At 38.1% G+C, this 15000-nt stretch overlaps 1 protein-coding gene across 1 annotated transcript in view; it reads right to left on the reverse strand.

The window, feature by feature from the left end:
• col11a1a (collagen, type XI, alpha 1a) overlaps positions 1–15000 on the reverse strand; it is a 97465-nt gene that overhangs the window by 25189 nt on the left and 57276 nt on the right. Inside the window, exons 27-38 of the mRNA XM_083549677.1 lie at positions 14127–14180; positions 13990–14034; positions 12504–12557; positions 12216–12323; positions 11559–11612; positions 8270–8323; positions 5395–5439; positions 5045–5098; positions 4904–4948; positions 3796–3849; positions 2552–2605; positions 519–612 (exon numbers count right to left, since the gene is read on the reverse strand). Of these exons, the coding sequence (XP_083405803.1) occupies positions 519–612; positions 2552–2605; positions 3796–3849; positions 4904–4948; positions 5045–5098; positions 5395–5439; positions 8270–8323; positions 11559–11612; positions 12216–12323; positions 12504–12557; positions 13990–14034; positions 14127–14180 (715 nt within the window). The remainder of the gene's footprint in view (positions 1–518; positions 613–2551; positions 2606–3795; positions 3850–4903; positions 4949–5044; positions 5099–5394; positions 5440–8269; positions 8324–11558; positions 11613–12215; positions 12324–12503; positions 12558–13989; positions 14035–14126; positions 14181–15000) is intronic.

Here is a 15000-nt window from a genome sequence, read left to right on the forward strand (position 1 = left end):
TGTTCTCCTCCTCTCTCTCTCTCTCTCTCTCTCTCTCTCTCTCCCTCTCTCTCTTCTCTCTCTCTCTCTCTCTCTCTCTCTCTTTTTCATTGTAATCCCACACTCTCTCTATTTCTCTCTCTGTCTCTAACTCTCTAAATCTCCCTTATATTTCTCTTTCACACTCTACCCAATCTAACTCGTCCTCCTTTTCTCTTTCTCTCTTAATTCCCCCCACTCTATTTCTCTCCCCTTCTCTTTTCCCCACTCCCTCTCTTTCTCTCTCCTTTATTTCTTTATCTTTCTCTCCTCTTGGTCTCACTTCTCTTGTCTTAGTTTCCCTTTCCCATATTTCTTTCTCTCTTTTTTCAGTTTCTTTCTCTCTCTCTCTCTCTCTCTCTCTCTCTCTCTCTCTCTCTCTCTCTCTCTCTCTCTCTCTCTCTCTCTCACATGCATGTCCTCTCTCTCTATCTATCTCTTCCCCTCTCTCTATTTCCTCTTCCACTTGTTTAAATCAATCCCACTCCCACAGACCCCACCCCGTATTTCAGTGTACACATAACAGGATAAAAACTGTACCTGAGGACCAACGACTCCTCCGGGTCCTGGGGGACCTGTTTTTCCTTGGAAACCCTGCAAACGAGAGATGAACATTCACACACAGTGTTGAAGCTTGGAATGTCAGCAAGCTGCCTGCCTTCACCACACTCATGTCTGAGGAGCACTGAGCAGGAACACGGCCAGGAGCAGAGAAACAAACCGCGTAAATACAGATTACTGAATGACTGGATGATATGATATAATTAAAGTATTAGACAATTAAAGGATTGGATGATCAGATAATTGAATGATTAGATGATTAGACGATTGAAGGATTCGTTTATTAAATAATTAGATGATTAGCCATTTGAAGGATTGGATGATTGGATAATTAGATAAATAGATGATAATAATTCATTTATTTAATGATTAGATGATTAAATGATTGGATGATTAGAAAAAATGAAAGATTAGAAGATTGGATGATTTAATGATTAAATGATTGGATGTTTGAATTATCAGAAGATTAGCTGATTGGAGGATTGGATGATTAGCTGATTGGACAATTAGATGTTTATTTGATTGATTAAATACATGATCAAATGATTAAATGTTTGGATGTTTGAATGATTAGATGATTAGTTGATTAGAGGTTTGGACGATTAGATAATTGAAGGATTGGACAATTAGCTGATTGGAGGACTAGATGATTAGATGATTGGACGATTGGATAATTGGAGGATTAGACGATTAGACGTTTGCAGGATTGGATGATTAGCTGATTGCAGGATTGGACGATTAGCTGATTGGACGATTAGCTGATTGGACGATTAGATGATTAGACGATTAGCTGATTGGGGATTGAACGATTAGCTAATTGGAGGATTGGATGATTAGATGATTGGACGATTGGATGATTAGACGATTAGACGTTTGCAGGATTGGATGATTAGCTGATTGCAGGATTGGATGATTAGCTGATTGGAGATTGGACGATTACCTGATTGGAGGATTGGACTATTAGCTGATTGGACGATTAGATGATTGGAGGATTGGACAATTAGCTGATTGGGGATTGGACGATTAGCTGATTGGACAATTGGACGATTAGCTGATTGGAGGATTGGACGATTAGATGATTGGACGATTGGATGATTAGACGATTAGACGTTTGCAGGATTGAATGATTAGCTGATTGGAGATTGGATGATTAGCTGATTGGACGATTAGCTGATTAGACAATTGGACGATTAGATGATTGGACGATTAGATGATTGGAGAATTGGACGATTAGCTGATTGTGGATTGAAAGATTAGCTGATTGGACGAATAGCTGATTGGACGATTAGATGATTGGAGGATTGGACGATTAGCTGATTGGATGATTAGATGATTATATGATTTATTAAATATATGATTGGATGAATGATAGATCAGAAGACAGGATGATTGAATGATTGGATGATTAGATGACTGGATGATTAGATGATTGGATGATCGGAAGACTGGATGATTGGACATTCAGTGATGATACTGTAATGGTAATTGTACGCATTGTTGAAGAAAACTTCTATCTGTCCCAGTTGTACTTGTTGAGAGTTTGGCGTTATTCCTGCTCTGATCTCACCACCACTAAACCTCCATGATTAAGTGAGAAGTGGTGCCAGTCGTGTGAGCGCTGTTAAAACACTGAAGGTTACACGTGCAGAGCTCTTGCAGCTGAACACTCGATCTTTAACGTGACAAACGGCCTCCTGGAAGCCAGCTGGCACCAAGAGCATCGTATTAATGCTCCATCTGACTCCATCCATTAATAATCCCTGCGCTGTGTGTGTGTGTGTGTGTGTGTGTGTGTGTGTAAGAGCAAGGGTGTATGAGTGTGTATAAGAGTATAGTAGTGTTTCCCAGAAACTCAGCCCTCCAGGTGTAGGAGACGAGGCGGACAGGAAGAGGAAGTGACATCACAGTTGTGCTTCTCTAACCGAACAAGAATACACACATACACAAACCAAACACACACACACACACTTACCGTCTCACCACGCTGACCAGGGTGTCCGGGCAAACCGTCCTTTCCAGGTGGTCCCTAAAACACAAACACACACACACAGGATATTTTATATCATGTACACTTTCATACATTCAAAATGCATCTCTCTCTCTCTCTCTCTCTCTCTCTCTCTCTCTCTCTCTCTCTCTCTCTCTCGCTCTCTCTCTCTGTCTCTCTCTCTCTCTCTCTCACACACACACACACACACACACACACACACACACACACACACACACACTAACTCTCATACACATACATACACTCATACACATTTAAGTACACACACACTCTCACACACACAAACACTCAAATACACACACACACATTACCTTTTATACACTCATATACACACACACTCACACACACTACCTCTCATACATACTCATACACTCAAATACACACACACTCTCACACACTACCTCTCATACACACTCATACACTCAAATACACACACTCACACACTACCTCTCATACACACTCATACACTCAAATACACACACTCACACACACTACCTCTCATACACACTCATACACTCAAATACACACACACACACACTACCTCTCATACACACTCATACACTCAAATACACACACTCACACACTACCTCTCATACATACTCATACACTCAAATACACACACTCACACACACTACCTCTCATACACACTCATACACTCAAATACACACACTCACACACACTACCTCTCATACACACTCATACACTCAAATACACACACTCACACACACTACCTCTCATACACACTCATACAATCAAGTATACACACACACACACACACACACACACACACACACACACACACACACACACACACACACACTACCTCTCATACACACTCATACACTCAAATACACACATTCTCACACACGCTCTCACACACTACCTCTAATACACACTCATACACTTTCACACACTACCTCTCATACACACTCATACACTCAAATACACACACTCTCACACACGCTCTCACACACTACCTCTCATACACACTCATACACTTTCACACACTACCTCTCATACACACTCATACACTCAAATGCACACACTCACACACACACACTACCTCTCACACTCTTACACTCAAATACACACACTCTCACACATGCTCTCACACACCACCTCTCATACACACTATTACAAACAAATACACACACTCACACAAACACAGCAAAAGTAACACACAGATATGAGAATGCAGCGCTACTTACTGGGGGCCCCTTCGGTCCTGGGAATCCCACGGGACCCTGAGGCCCTTGAGGACCCTAAGAACAGAACACAATGCACACATTTGTATTCTTCTTATTATCTTACACAAGCAGCTTGCATGCTGTATTGGATCAGTGAAAGCAGAAACGTCAGAAGAGTTTAATGTTATCTCAACTCAAACACACACACACACACACACACACACACACACACACACACACACACACACCCACCCACACACAAACTGACTCATTAGCGGCGTGGTAATTAGCTAATGAGCCGAATCCAGGGGTGATGAATGAGGTTAAACGGTAAACTCTGAGCTATCAGAGTGACGAGGGAAAAAAAAAACACCATGCAGTCGTCTAGACGGCATTATAAACAGTTACAGGCCGTGATTGAGATGCAAATGAGATGCAAATATGACGCGCAGGCGGCGTGGCTAATAAAGACGCGTGTCGTAATTAAAAACCTTGCGTAATTAAAAGGGCACGTCGCTTGTCGCCGGCGTATTAGCTCCGTGATACGATTCACGGCCGAGATGCACCAACCGTTCACACACATACACACACACACACACACGCATGCGATTAGCAGCTGCTTCACCACACAGAGAGATAATAACCCTGGTTGAGATATGCCTTTATAGATAATTATTCACAAAACAAGTTACATTTGTTCGCATTTATATGTTACATTGGTTAAAGACGGATAATCTTTTTTATCCGTTTACGGTTACATTCAAAGTGATGGAATATTATGTCATGACAAACCTGAGCTTCTTCCAGCCAATCACAATCCAGCATTCATACATGCTTTAAAAGCGGTCTAATTAATGCTAAAGAGTTAGAATTATTATTATTACTCTCATTATTATTATTATTATTATTATTATTATTATTTGTGTGTACTAACATATTATTATTCTTTAAATGCAAGTGGAGGCAGAATATTTTTTCAGAATATGAAATGAGCGTGAGCTGGATGCTGTATTAAACAAATCCCTTCATGAATCTGCAACAGGAGCTCCTGCAGACGAATAATAGATGCTGGACTCGGCTCAAAGCTAATGTGTAAATCCTGCTGCATTGCATTATGGGTAGCACTTACTCTCTCTCCAGGTGGGCCAGGTGGACCATCATTACCCGCTGTACCCTAAAAGAAAAAGAAAGAGAGAGAGAGTTTAGGATCGGCTCTTAGCATATGCAAAAATATGCAAATGAACGATGAGAATGCAGTGTGTGTTGGTACCTTAGGACCTGGCTTTCCGGTCGGACCTCTGGCACCTCGAGCGCCCCGTGGACCCTAAGGTGAGGACACACACACACACACACACACACACACACACACACACACACACACACACACACAAACTCATGAAGTATACAGTATTATATCCTAAATAAAATAATGTAACACAATATAGTACTGTATAATACAAAAAATATTCAATTGGGTGTGTCAATGTTAATAAAGTGACTGTTAATGTCAGTAAAGGAGGCGGGGCTTCTATGTGGATGTGTGGCAATAAGAAGGTCAGGACATTTGTTAATATAGTATGTAATCATTATATTTGTGATATATAAATACTGAAAGCCTACCGTTGGACCCCGCTGTCCCCTTGGACCGGATTTTCCTGCTACACCCTTTAAAAAAAAAGAAAAACGTGAAGTGAGTGTGGAGAATATCAATAGTGGGGTTTGAGTTACAGTGTTGGTGAAGACTCGGCTGAGAAGACGCCAAGCCCCCCCCCCCCAACCCAAAACACACACACACACACACACACACACACACACACACACACACACTCAGGACATTAGCCTCCTGCTGTCTCTTCTTGAACAGACTGCGACTGCATTATGTGCTATTTCACCTTATGTTCGGGTTTTTCCACAAAACATTATTAAACATTACTGACAGAGCAAACTGATGCGCTCAAATCACTTGTGGACATAAGAAAATTTAGAAAATGATTAAACAGAGTTTTATCTTGTGGGTATAATTGGTGTGCGTGTTTCCATGAGGTTAGAAAGCACGTTTGTGATGAAACGATCAGGTTTGATGGCTAATTTGGCAAAGAAAATCTCATTAGACCTGAAACTGATCACAGAAATGACAATCAAGGGGTTTTTTTTTTTCAAAAAGAAGAAAAAAATGTGCAAAGAAAACTTCAAATAAATGCAAATATCACAGAATCTAGATTGCTAACTCCCTGGCTTTATTCTTGGTCATTCTATCATGTGATAACTTCTTAGGACTTTAGCTTACAATAACCTCATATGTGGACTGTAGCTACCGATAACCTCATGCTTTATTATTACCGTGTCAAGCTAATTATCAATGGTGTCTTGAGGTAACATTTTTGCTAATCAGTGACTCAGTAACTTCAGCTATCTATTAGTAACATTTTTGTAGTTTATTTGGCAAAAATTATATGAAAAATATATTAATATGTAAATTTTGCTAGCTAGAATCTATTTAGTTTATCATTTATAATTAAGCTAACTGGCAATGATAATAGCAATGATTAACTATTTGCTCATCAGTGAACCAGTAACTTCATCTAGAATTCGCCTTGTCTTATTACGTCCTATTATGATTTTATCTTAGTGATCATAATGAGACGGAAGTAAGAAATAACTTCCGTCTCAGTATGATCTCGATAAAAATAACTTTTCTTGAGCTAATTTAGCTAGATAGCAATGATGTTTTCAGGTAACGTTTTGCTAATCAGTCAACCAGTGACTTCATCTAGATATGGCCACCCAGCAACGACATCCCTTTGTGTCTTGATCTCATAAGAAATAACTTTCTGTATTATGCTTAGCTTGTAAGAAATAACTTTTAGATATAACTTTGCCTATTTAAAGCTAAGCAGCAGATAACTTTGACCAGTTAGAATCTATTCCCTGTGGTAACTTTTGCTAATAAACTCCTGTTTTATCAAGCTAATAGCCTCTTTTGATAGCATATGTTACCTAGTAAAACCTGTGGTAATTTCAGGTAGCTGAAAATAACCTTCTCATAACTGATTTCAAAAGCTGCTTTAGCTTATTAATGGTGTCTTGAGGTAACTTTTTGCTAATCAGTAAACAAGTAAGTTTGGCTAGCAATAAGTAACCTTTTGTGTGTAACTTAGTCACCTACTTTAGCAACAGCGTCCCATTATGATCTATATAAAAATAACTTTTGGATGTAAGTTTGGTTGGTATAATAAAAAAGTGGATAACTTTGGCTAGGTACAATCTGTTTCCTGTGGTAGCTTCAGGTCTAGCAGGTCTCTCTGGTGCAATAAATAGCGCATTGGACTTTAAGACTGAGAACTAGAGCTATTCAAAAGGTTGTGGATTCGAGTTCCACCAGAGTCATTTGACTTGGGGCAGTGGTAGCTCAGTAACATGGATGACCTTGTGCTCTGACCCTCTACAGCTTCCTGACGTCAGTGGAATATGGGAAAAAATATTAACTAATTATTAGCTAATTATCGATGATGTCTTAAGGTAACTTTTTGCTAATCAGTGAACCATTAACTTCTTTACATTTGCAAAGATGCAAAAACATTTCATTATATTACCTTCATAGAAATAACTTGCGTTAATAACTTACAAAATAAATTTCTGAACTTTGTCAAGCTAAAGCTAACCAGTGGATAACTCTGGCTAGCTAGAATCAATTTCCTCTGGTAACTTTTGCTATTAAACTTTTATGGTGCATTTGGCTAGTCAGAAAAACGTTTTACGCCATTAGAACTAACTTTATCTGACAGTCGATTTTTGCTAGCATTTAACCACTTTTCCATAGCCTCCTGTGGAAACTTTTGAAAGTGTCCTAAGTTAGCATTGTGACTAAGCGTAACTGGTAACTGAGCCAAACTAGAGGCTGCTAGCATTAAAATGAAGCCGACAGGTTCTGATTTGTGACTCTGGTTAGCAAATAGCTGAGGTTTCTGTGGTAACACTAGTTAGTCATGTTACCTCTGGAGTTTTTTTGTACAGAAATGGTTACGGCTGTAGATTTTACTAGTTTAAATTCAACAGGAAAAAAAAACGAGTTATTTTAATTAGCTCCTCTGCAGCAGCTGCATCTGTGATGGCGATGCCCGAGTGCTGGGACCAGTGCCATCATCGTGCTGTGTGTAAACACTGACTATAATCCCATGTGGAGCCTGGGTATGAGTGTGTGTGTGTGTGTGTGTGTGTGTGTGTGTGTGTGTGTGTGTGTGTGTGTGTGTGTGTGTGTGTGTGTGTGTGTGTGAGAATGTGTATTCAGTATAAATGAGCCCAAATTGTGTCCAGCAAGGCACGACATTTCACTTCCCCACCAACAATCAATGTTTTCTGCTAGTTTGTGTGTTTTAGCGTCTTCTGTTCTCGACCATCGATCGCCATCGGTGTGTTTTCTTTGCAAATCCCTCAATGATGGAAATCAATGAACCCCGCATGTGTGTGTGTTATGATGCTGTGATCTCATCCTTACCCTGGCTCCCTTCTCTCCGTTAGCGCCTGCGAATCCAGGGAATCCGGTGGAGCCCTGCGGATCAGAGAGAAAGCGTGAGTGGGATTTATGCTAATTTAAATACAAAACTGACTCCTCTTTATCGTCACGTACTTCCTGAGACGTATGTAAATACACTGCTACGGTGAAACAAACACAAATATAACGTGAACATTCACTTATTATAATAGCGTTATAAAATAGAAGCTAGTGAACTGCAACCAGGTCTACCGCCAATAAATACGTGATTGTGACTGGCTGATGTGACTGTCCAACAACTGTTTTTGTGTTCCTTTAACAATTAATCCAGCTGTTTGCTTTTCCTTTAACTTCGTATCCAGCTGTTCTGCATTCCTTTCACTATCAATCCAGCTGTTTTGTGTTACTCTTACTGTTTTAATCAAGTGGATCCATGGTAATCCATATGACGTGTCAGGTGTTTCAGCTCATATCAGCACTGATGCTGCCCCCAGAGGCTGCACTGTGCTACTACACTGTAACACACTTTTCAACGCTTTGTTGGACGATTCCGACTCAAGCTTTTCACATGGTTATAACAGTGAATGTAGACGTCATGATCACACGCCAGACAAGTCTTTACAAACACACACACACACACAAATGCAGGCATGTTTCTTCACATAAATGGTCACTTTACGACCCTTCTCCACCAGGGGGTGCCATTATACTTTATACATTATACTTTAAAATAATTTGGTCAAAAGGACTATGGGACTATGTGTCAGCTATTCACACTCTGCCACACTCTGTAGTGGAATTTATAACCTACATACCTATACATGATAAGTGGCATGCTAACCATGTGTTGGTGGAGAAACACTGTGAATAAATTCATTAGAAATTATTCTAATTAATCATATTAGAATCTGAGCTAGATAGTATGTGAAGTTTTGAGGCTAAGTCAGGATGCTAGCTCATTTGTAGTAGCTATGACACAGTAAATTGGTGTGTGATCTCTGAGTAAGTTGTTGACTTGGACGTCTGACTGTTCGGAAACGTTCCTGCACTAATGTACAAACACACAAACACACACTAACACGTTTGTCTTAATTATCATTGTGAGGACCATCTAGTAAGGACATTGCTGGTAGGTGTAGCATAGCACTAACTAGCTGCATTACTAACTAGCATCATCTTTAACCTCAGTAATAAAAAAGCAACATTTCAGCTTGTGTGGACAAGACAGTGGTCCCCACAAGGACAAAACTGGAACAATAATCTATTCTTCGGTCCTCACAAAGATATATAACATAAAAGCGATGCTTGGGCATGCTCCGTTTCCTCTCTTACCCCGAGTTTCCAATCCCGCCAGCATTATTTGGAGCAGAAATAAAGAAATCAATGTGGTGTTTTAAGGCCTCCACTATTACCACACCTGACTGAGGCCATGATTGAGCTTGCACACTATGTTTTATGGAAACAACAACAACAACGTGAGCTGCTGAGCACCACGTCTGCGATAAACACCGAAACACAATGACAGCTCACGGAAATGTAAAAGTTGGGCGGCGTGGTGGAGTGGAGTAGAGTGGAGTGGATTTCAGCAACCTGTCGGGTTGATGAGAAATCAAACGCTACCACAATCTCTTCAACCCATCCATCTCGCCTTCCTGCTGCGCTGTGGAGGAGGCGAGCTGCCTGATGAAAGCCATACATTTAGCGAGCGAGGGAAGGGAGACAGCGGGTATACGCTTTTCTTGGTAATGACTCTCTTAGCATTAAGCTGGCGAAGCTACGAGGTGGTCATAAAAGATAGAGGCTCGTGTTGGATTTGTCTTTATTTTATCTCGATTTCCTTCTCGCCTCCTTTCGCATGTTCTTAGCCGAACCGTTTCTCAGACACCCACTACCAGGCGAAAGGTTGGACACAAGCGGCAGCATGTTTGTAATCGTTCTGATGTAGGCTTGTAGTTAACATTTGCTTCTGAGCTAATCGATGTGTTGCTATAACAGTTTTTGCTGAATCAGGATAAGTTATTACACCAAAACGGCATCATTAATATTCAAGAAATTTAGAATAGTCTTATGAACTGGGGTCCGCAAAATTTTGGCTAGGGGTGTACGTTTTCAGTAAGCGAGCATCACCCAATCAGAGGTTGTCTAAATATCTCTTTCTCAATCATTTAGGTGAGAAAACAAAAACACACACTAGGTATTAGATCTAAAATTAATACAAATTGCAATGCCGTAACCTCTGATCCCTAACCCCTAAAAACTCTAACCCTAACCTTTGATCCCTAATGCCTAACCCTTAATACATAGCTCTTAATCCCTAATCGCTAATATAGAATTCCTAACCTCTAAAACCTAATCTTCGACCCACAATATCTAAACCCTAATCCCTAACCAAAAACACAAATCTCTAAACCCTAACCCTTAAAACAAAAACCTAATGTCTAACCCCTAGTTCCTAACCTTTAAAACCTAATCCTTGACCTGCAATATCTAAAACCTAACCCCAAATCCAATCCCTAAACCCCACTTAATCCCTAATCCTTAACCCAAAAACCTAACTACCCGAATTATCTAATTCTTGACCCACAATACCTCATCTTCAAACCCCTTAAACATAATCCGTGATCCCTACCTAAAAAGCCTAATCCATAACCCCTAATACATAATTACAAACCCAAAAACCGAATCCCTAACCCCAATACATAATCTCCAATCCCTAACCCCTAAAAACTACTACCCCAATACCTAATCACTGACCTGCAATATCTAATCGATAAACACAAATACATAATCCCAAACCCAAAAACCTAATCTAGAGCCCTAACACCTTGTCTCTAACCCCTAATACATAATTTCCTAACTCCTAACCCCAAAACCTCATTTCTAAACCTGTAACCCAAAAACCTAAATCCTAACACCACTACCAATCCTTGACCCACAATTCCTAATTTCTAATCCTGAATCCCCAATCCTAATTCCAAAAAGATAATCCCAACCCATAATCCCAATTTGCAAATCATTCACTTTGAATTTCTAATCTTTAATCCCAAACCATCAATCCCTTATTTCTTAAACGTGATTGATAACCCCTTATACTAATAATCACAATCTCTGACTACCTTAATGAACATTAGATTCCAAAAAACTGTTACTTAATCACTTAATCCTCTAATCATAATTTGTAATCTTTATTTGCTAATCTGGTTAATCTACGTAAATGGTGTTTTTTTTTTTTTTGTTAGGTCCAAATAGTGCAGATTGTAGGGAGTCACTACACTTCATGTAGTGAACGTACCTTCGGTCCTTGACGTCCTGGATACCCAGGCAATCCGGGAACTCCGAGTTTACCCTGCGGGAAAACACCAGAGGATCATGCAGTTATTACACACCTCGACTTATACTTTTTATATTTCAAAATCAATCAATAGCCTTATTTTTTATTACATTTTTTATTTAATTTTTATCACAACTTCACATTTTGATAATATTTTAAACATGAATACATTTCATGTACTTTTGTATTTAATTGTCTCATTTTTTTTGGAATATTTTTCTTTCTTTTTTTCACCTACACATAGACACTATTATAATGTGATATTTAGAGGAAAAATTTCAGTTGCCATGCAAAACAGAATAAATGTAAAACAATTAAAATCTTTTAATAAATAATAAACAATAATAATAATTTTCATTTCAATTATTACGTATTTATACCTTTTCATTTTGCACATTCAAGTAATTTAAGAAAATGTTTATGATTTTTCTAATATTAAAAAATATGAAGTAATGATTATAATATTATTTAATAACTGCTGATGTTTATTTTTTGGACAGAATTTATTCCTTGTAAATGAACCCAATATATTTAAACCTCAATCATCATATTATTGTTATTTTTTTCAAAAATAATTAGTTGAATAAAATTGGTAAGAAGGAAACTAAGAGTACAGACCTTTTCTCCAGCCAGGCCCAAAGGTCCAGCTTCCCCAGGAGGACCAGCACGACCTTTAGGACCCTCAGGACCATCTTCACCTCTGGACCCAAGCAAACCGACCTCACCCTACACACACACACACACACACACACACACACACACACACACACACACACAAAAACCAGCTATATATAATATACGTGATGTTTGGCGTGTTTATTGTCCCAATAGGAACATTACTAGGAATCGTATGTGTGTGTGTGTGTGTGTGTGTGTGTGTGTGTGTGTCTGTGTGTGTGTGCTCACTCTGTCTCCTTTCAGACCCATGTCTCCTTTAAACCCAGGGAATCCGTCCTCTCCCTGAAAACAATAATCATTTAATAACCAAGATTTATTACACATTAATTATTTCCTTTTTTTTTTGGCTGAACTCAGGTTTGGAGATAGAGGTTGGGCTATGCTGCCCCCTCCAGGCCACAAGGTAATAATGTCATGACACAATTCTCTTTCCTTAAATAATAAATAAATTATTAAAAGAAAAATAAATTTATTTATTTATTTACATCATTTATATTAGCACTTTCCTTTCATAGACCCTTTCACCACATTTTTCCACGGACCAGAGGCCAGGGCAGGGTTGGGTATGGGGGTAATATATTATCACGTGCAATAACGTGCATATTATAACTATTACACATTTTATATGATTTAATTATTAATTGAATGATTACATATAGAATGATAATGTAACTCATTATTATCAGGAGGGAAGTGTCAGCTCACTGGTTAAGGCTCTGGGGTGCCGATTAGAAGATTGGGACTTTAAGACCCAGTAAGGCCAAGCTGCCACTCTTGGGCCCTTGAGCAAGGCCCTTAAAACTCTGCCCTCTAAAGTCACTGTATCATCTTTGACCACAGCTTCCTAACATCGCAGGGATATGCGAAGAATTAATTTCTTTGTGCTGTGAGTAGAGGTCGACTGAGTTGTCGGTTTTGCTGATTGATCGGCACCTGTGGTCGATTGCTGCAACAATCCATGCTGATAGTTTTTCCGGGTTCCGTCCCGCTGTCATTACGCGAGCGGCCACTAGAGGCAAATCACTGACGCCACATGGTGTTTATTTATAATTGATTAATTATATAATTCTATTTATTTAATATGTTCAGAACATTTTCATGATTCAGTATGTTTTCGAATTTTTTTATTAATGTAAAAATGTACAGGGGGATTTTACATGAAGTGTTACGTTTATTCGCTTTTTCATCCGTATCCATTTGAAAAAATATTGGTTGATTAATTAGTTATTTTGGAGTACGATCCAACCTCTGTACTAATATCGGTAAAATCCACTATCGGTTTACTTACCAGCTGTAATGTTACAAATTAAAAGCACCTTTAGCTTTTATTGATGCATTGGAAACAAGTGCAGGAAACAGGCAAATGGTCATTTCTTTTTTAATTAAACACCCTGCTGACATTGAAAGTCAATAAAATGGTAATGAAATAAAAATGTTAAAGTTTTTCCCTTTTCTGTGCAGCCCAGTATCAAATAATTCACATCCTGGTACTGGGTTTTTGGGGACCCCTGGTTTATATCATTGAGAATAACATCTCAAACTGTAAATAATTTACAGTTAAAGGATGAAAATGAGGGATCGTCAATCAAATTTCATCCTGTACCCGATTACCAACCTGAACCTGATGATTTACAGATGATTACAGATATTAACCAGCACATATACACGATTATCTTTTCTATCTTTTGTCAGGAAACAGAATTTAAATCCTCACCTTCTCTCCTTTGCCACCTTTTAGTCCTCGGACTCCATCGGCTCCCTGTTTGAAAACACAGAAATGCGTCTCAGCCCACAGACAGCGTGCAGATTCACCGCTTTAATGCTTTATACACATTTCATTCTGGTTTGTACCTTAACACCACGGGGTCCCGGGTATCCAATCGGCCCCTGAGGACCGGGCTGGCCCTGAAAACCAGAGAGAAGATCAAAGATTATTATTAGTTATTCTATATTCATCTTTAAAACAAATATAAAAATGTATTTATGGGGATATGGAAAGATTATAAGAGATCATAGTGCAGCTTTTATATAATAAATATTTATGAATATTATAAATAATATAAATATATAAATTTATAAATTTATATGAAAAAATATATAAATATTTTTTCATCTAATTATTTAAATGTTTAATTAACGTAAGTAATTTCTTTATTTTTAATGAATTCAATGAATGTATTTTTTTAATGAAATTCTTTACAAATAAATTTGTTGATGAAATTTCAATTGGAATTTCTATTAAGCATTTTGTAATGAATTTCAGCCGTTTTTCTACGTTTTTCTGTATTTCGTTATATTTTATATTTTTTCAAATGAACTAATAATTATTATTGATTAAATACTAAAAAATAATCGTATGAATTCAAGTCATTTTTGTGCAATTTGTTTGCAAAATGTACACAAAAATTTAGATAATTCATTAAACATGGGATAAAACAGGAAATAAAATTCAACACATTATTCCATTTTTATTCATTAATTTCAAACTTTTTTATTTATTGAATAATTACTCTGCCTCACTTTTATAGTTTTAATGTAAAGAAAATAATAATGATTTTTATTATATATATATATACAGTACAGACCAAAAGTTTGGACACACCTTCTCATTCAAAGAGTTTTCTTTATTTTCATGACTATGAAAATTGTAGATTCACACTGAAGGCATCAAAACTATGAATGAACACATGTGGAATTATATATGGAATTATATACATAACAAAAA

This window comes from Silurus aristotelis, assembly GCF_946808225.1.
Source record: "Silurus aristotelis genome assembly, chromosome: 1".
NCBI lineage: Eukaryota > Metazoa > Chordata > Actinopteri > Siluriformes > Siluridae > Silurus > Silurus aristotelis.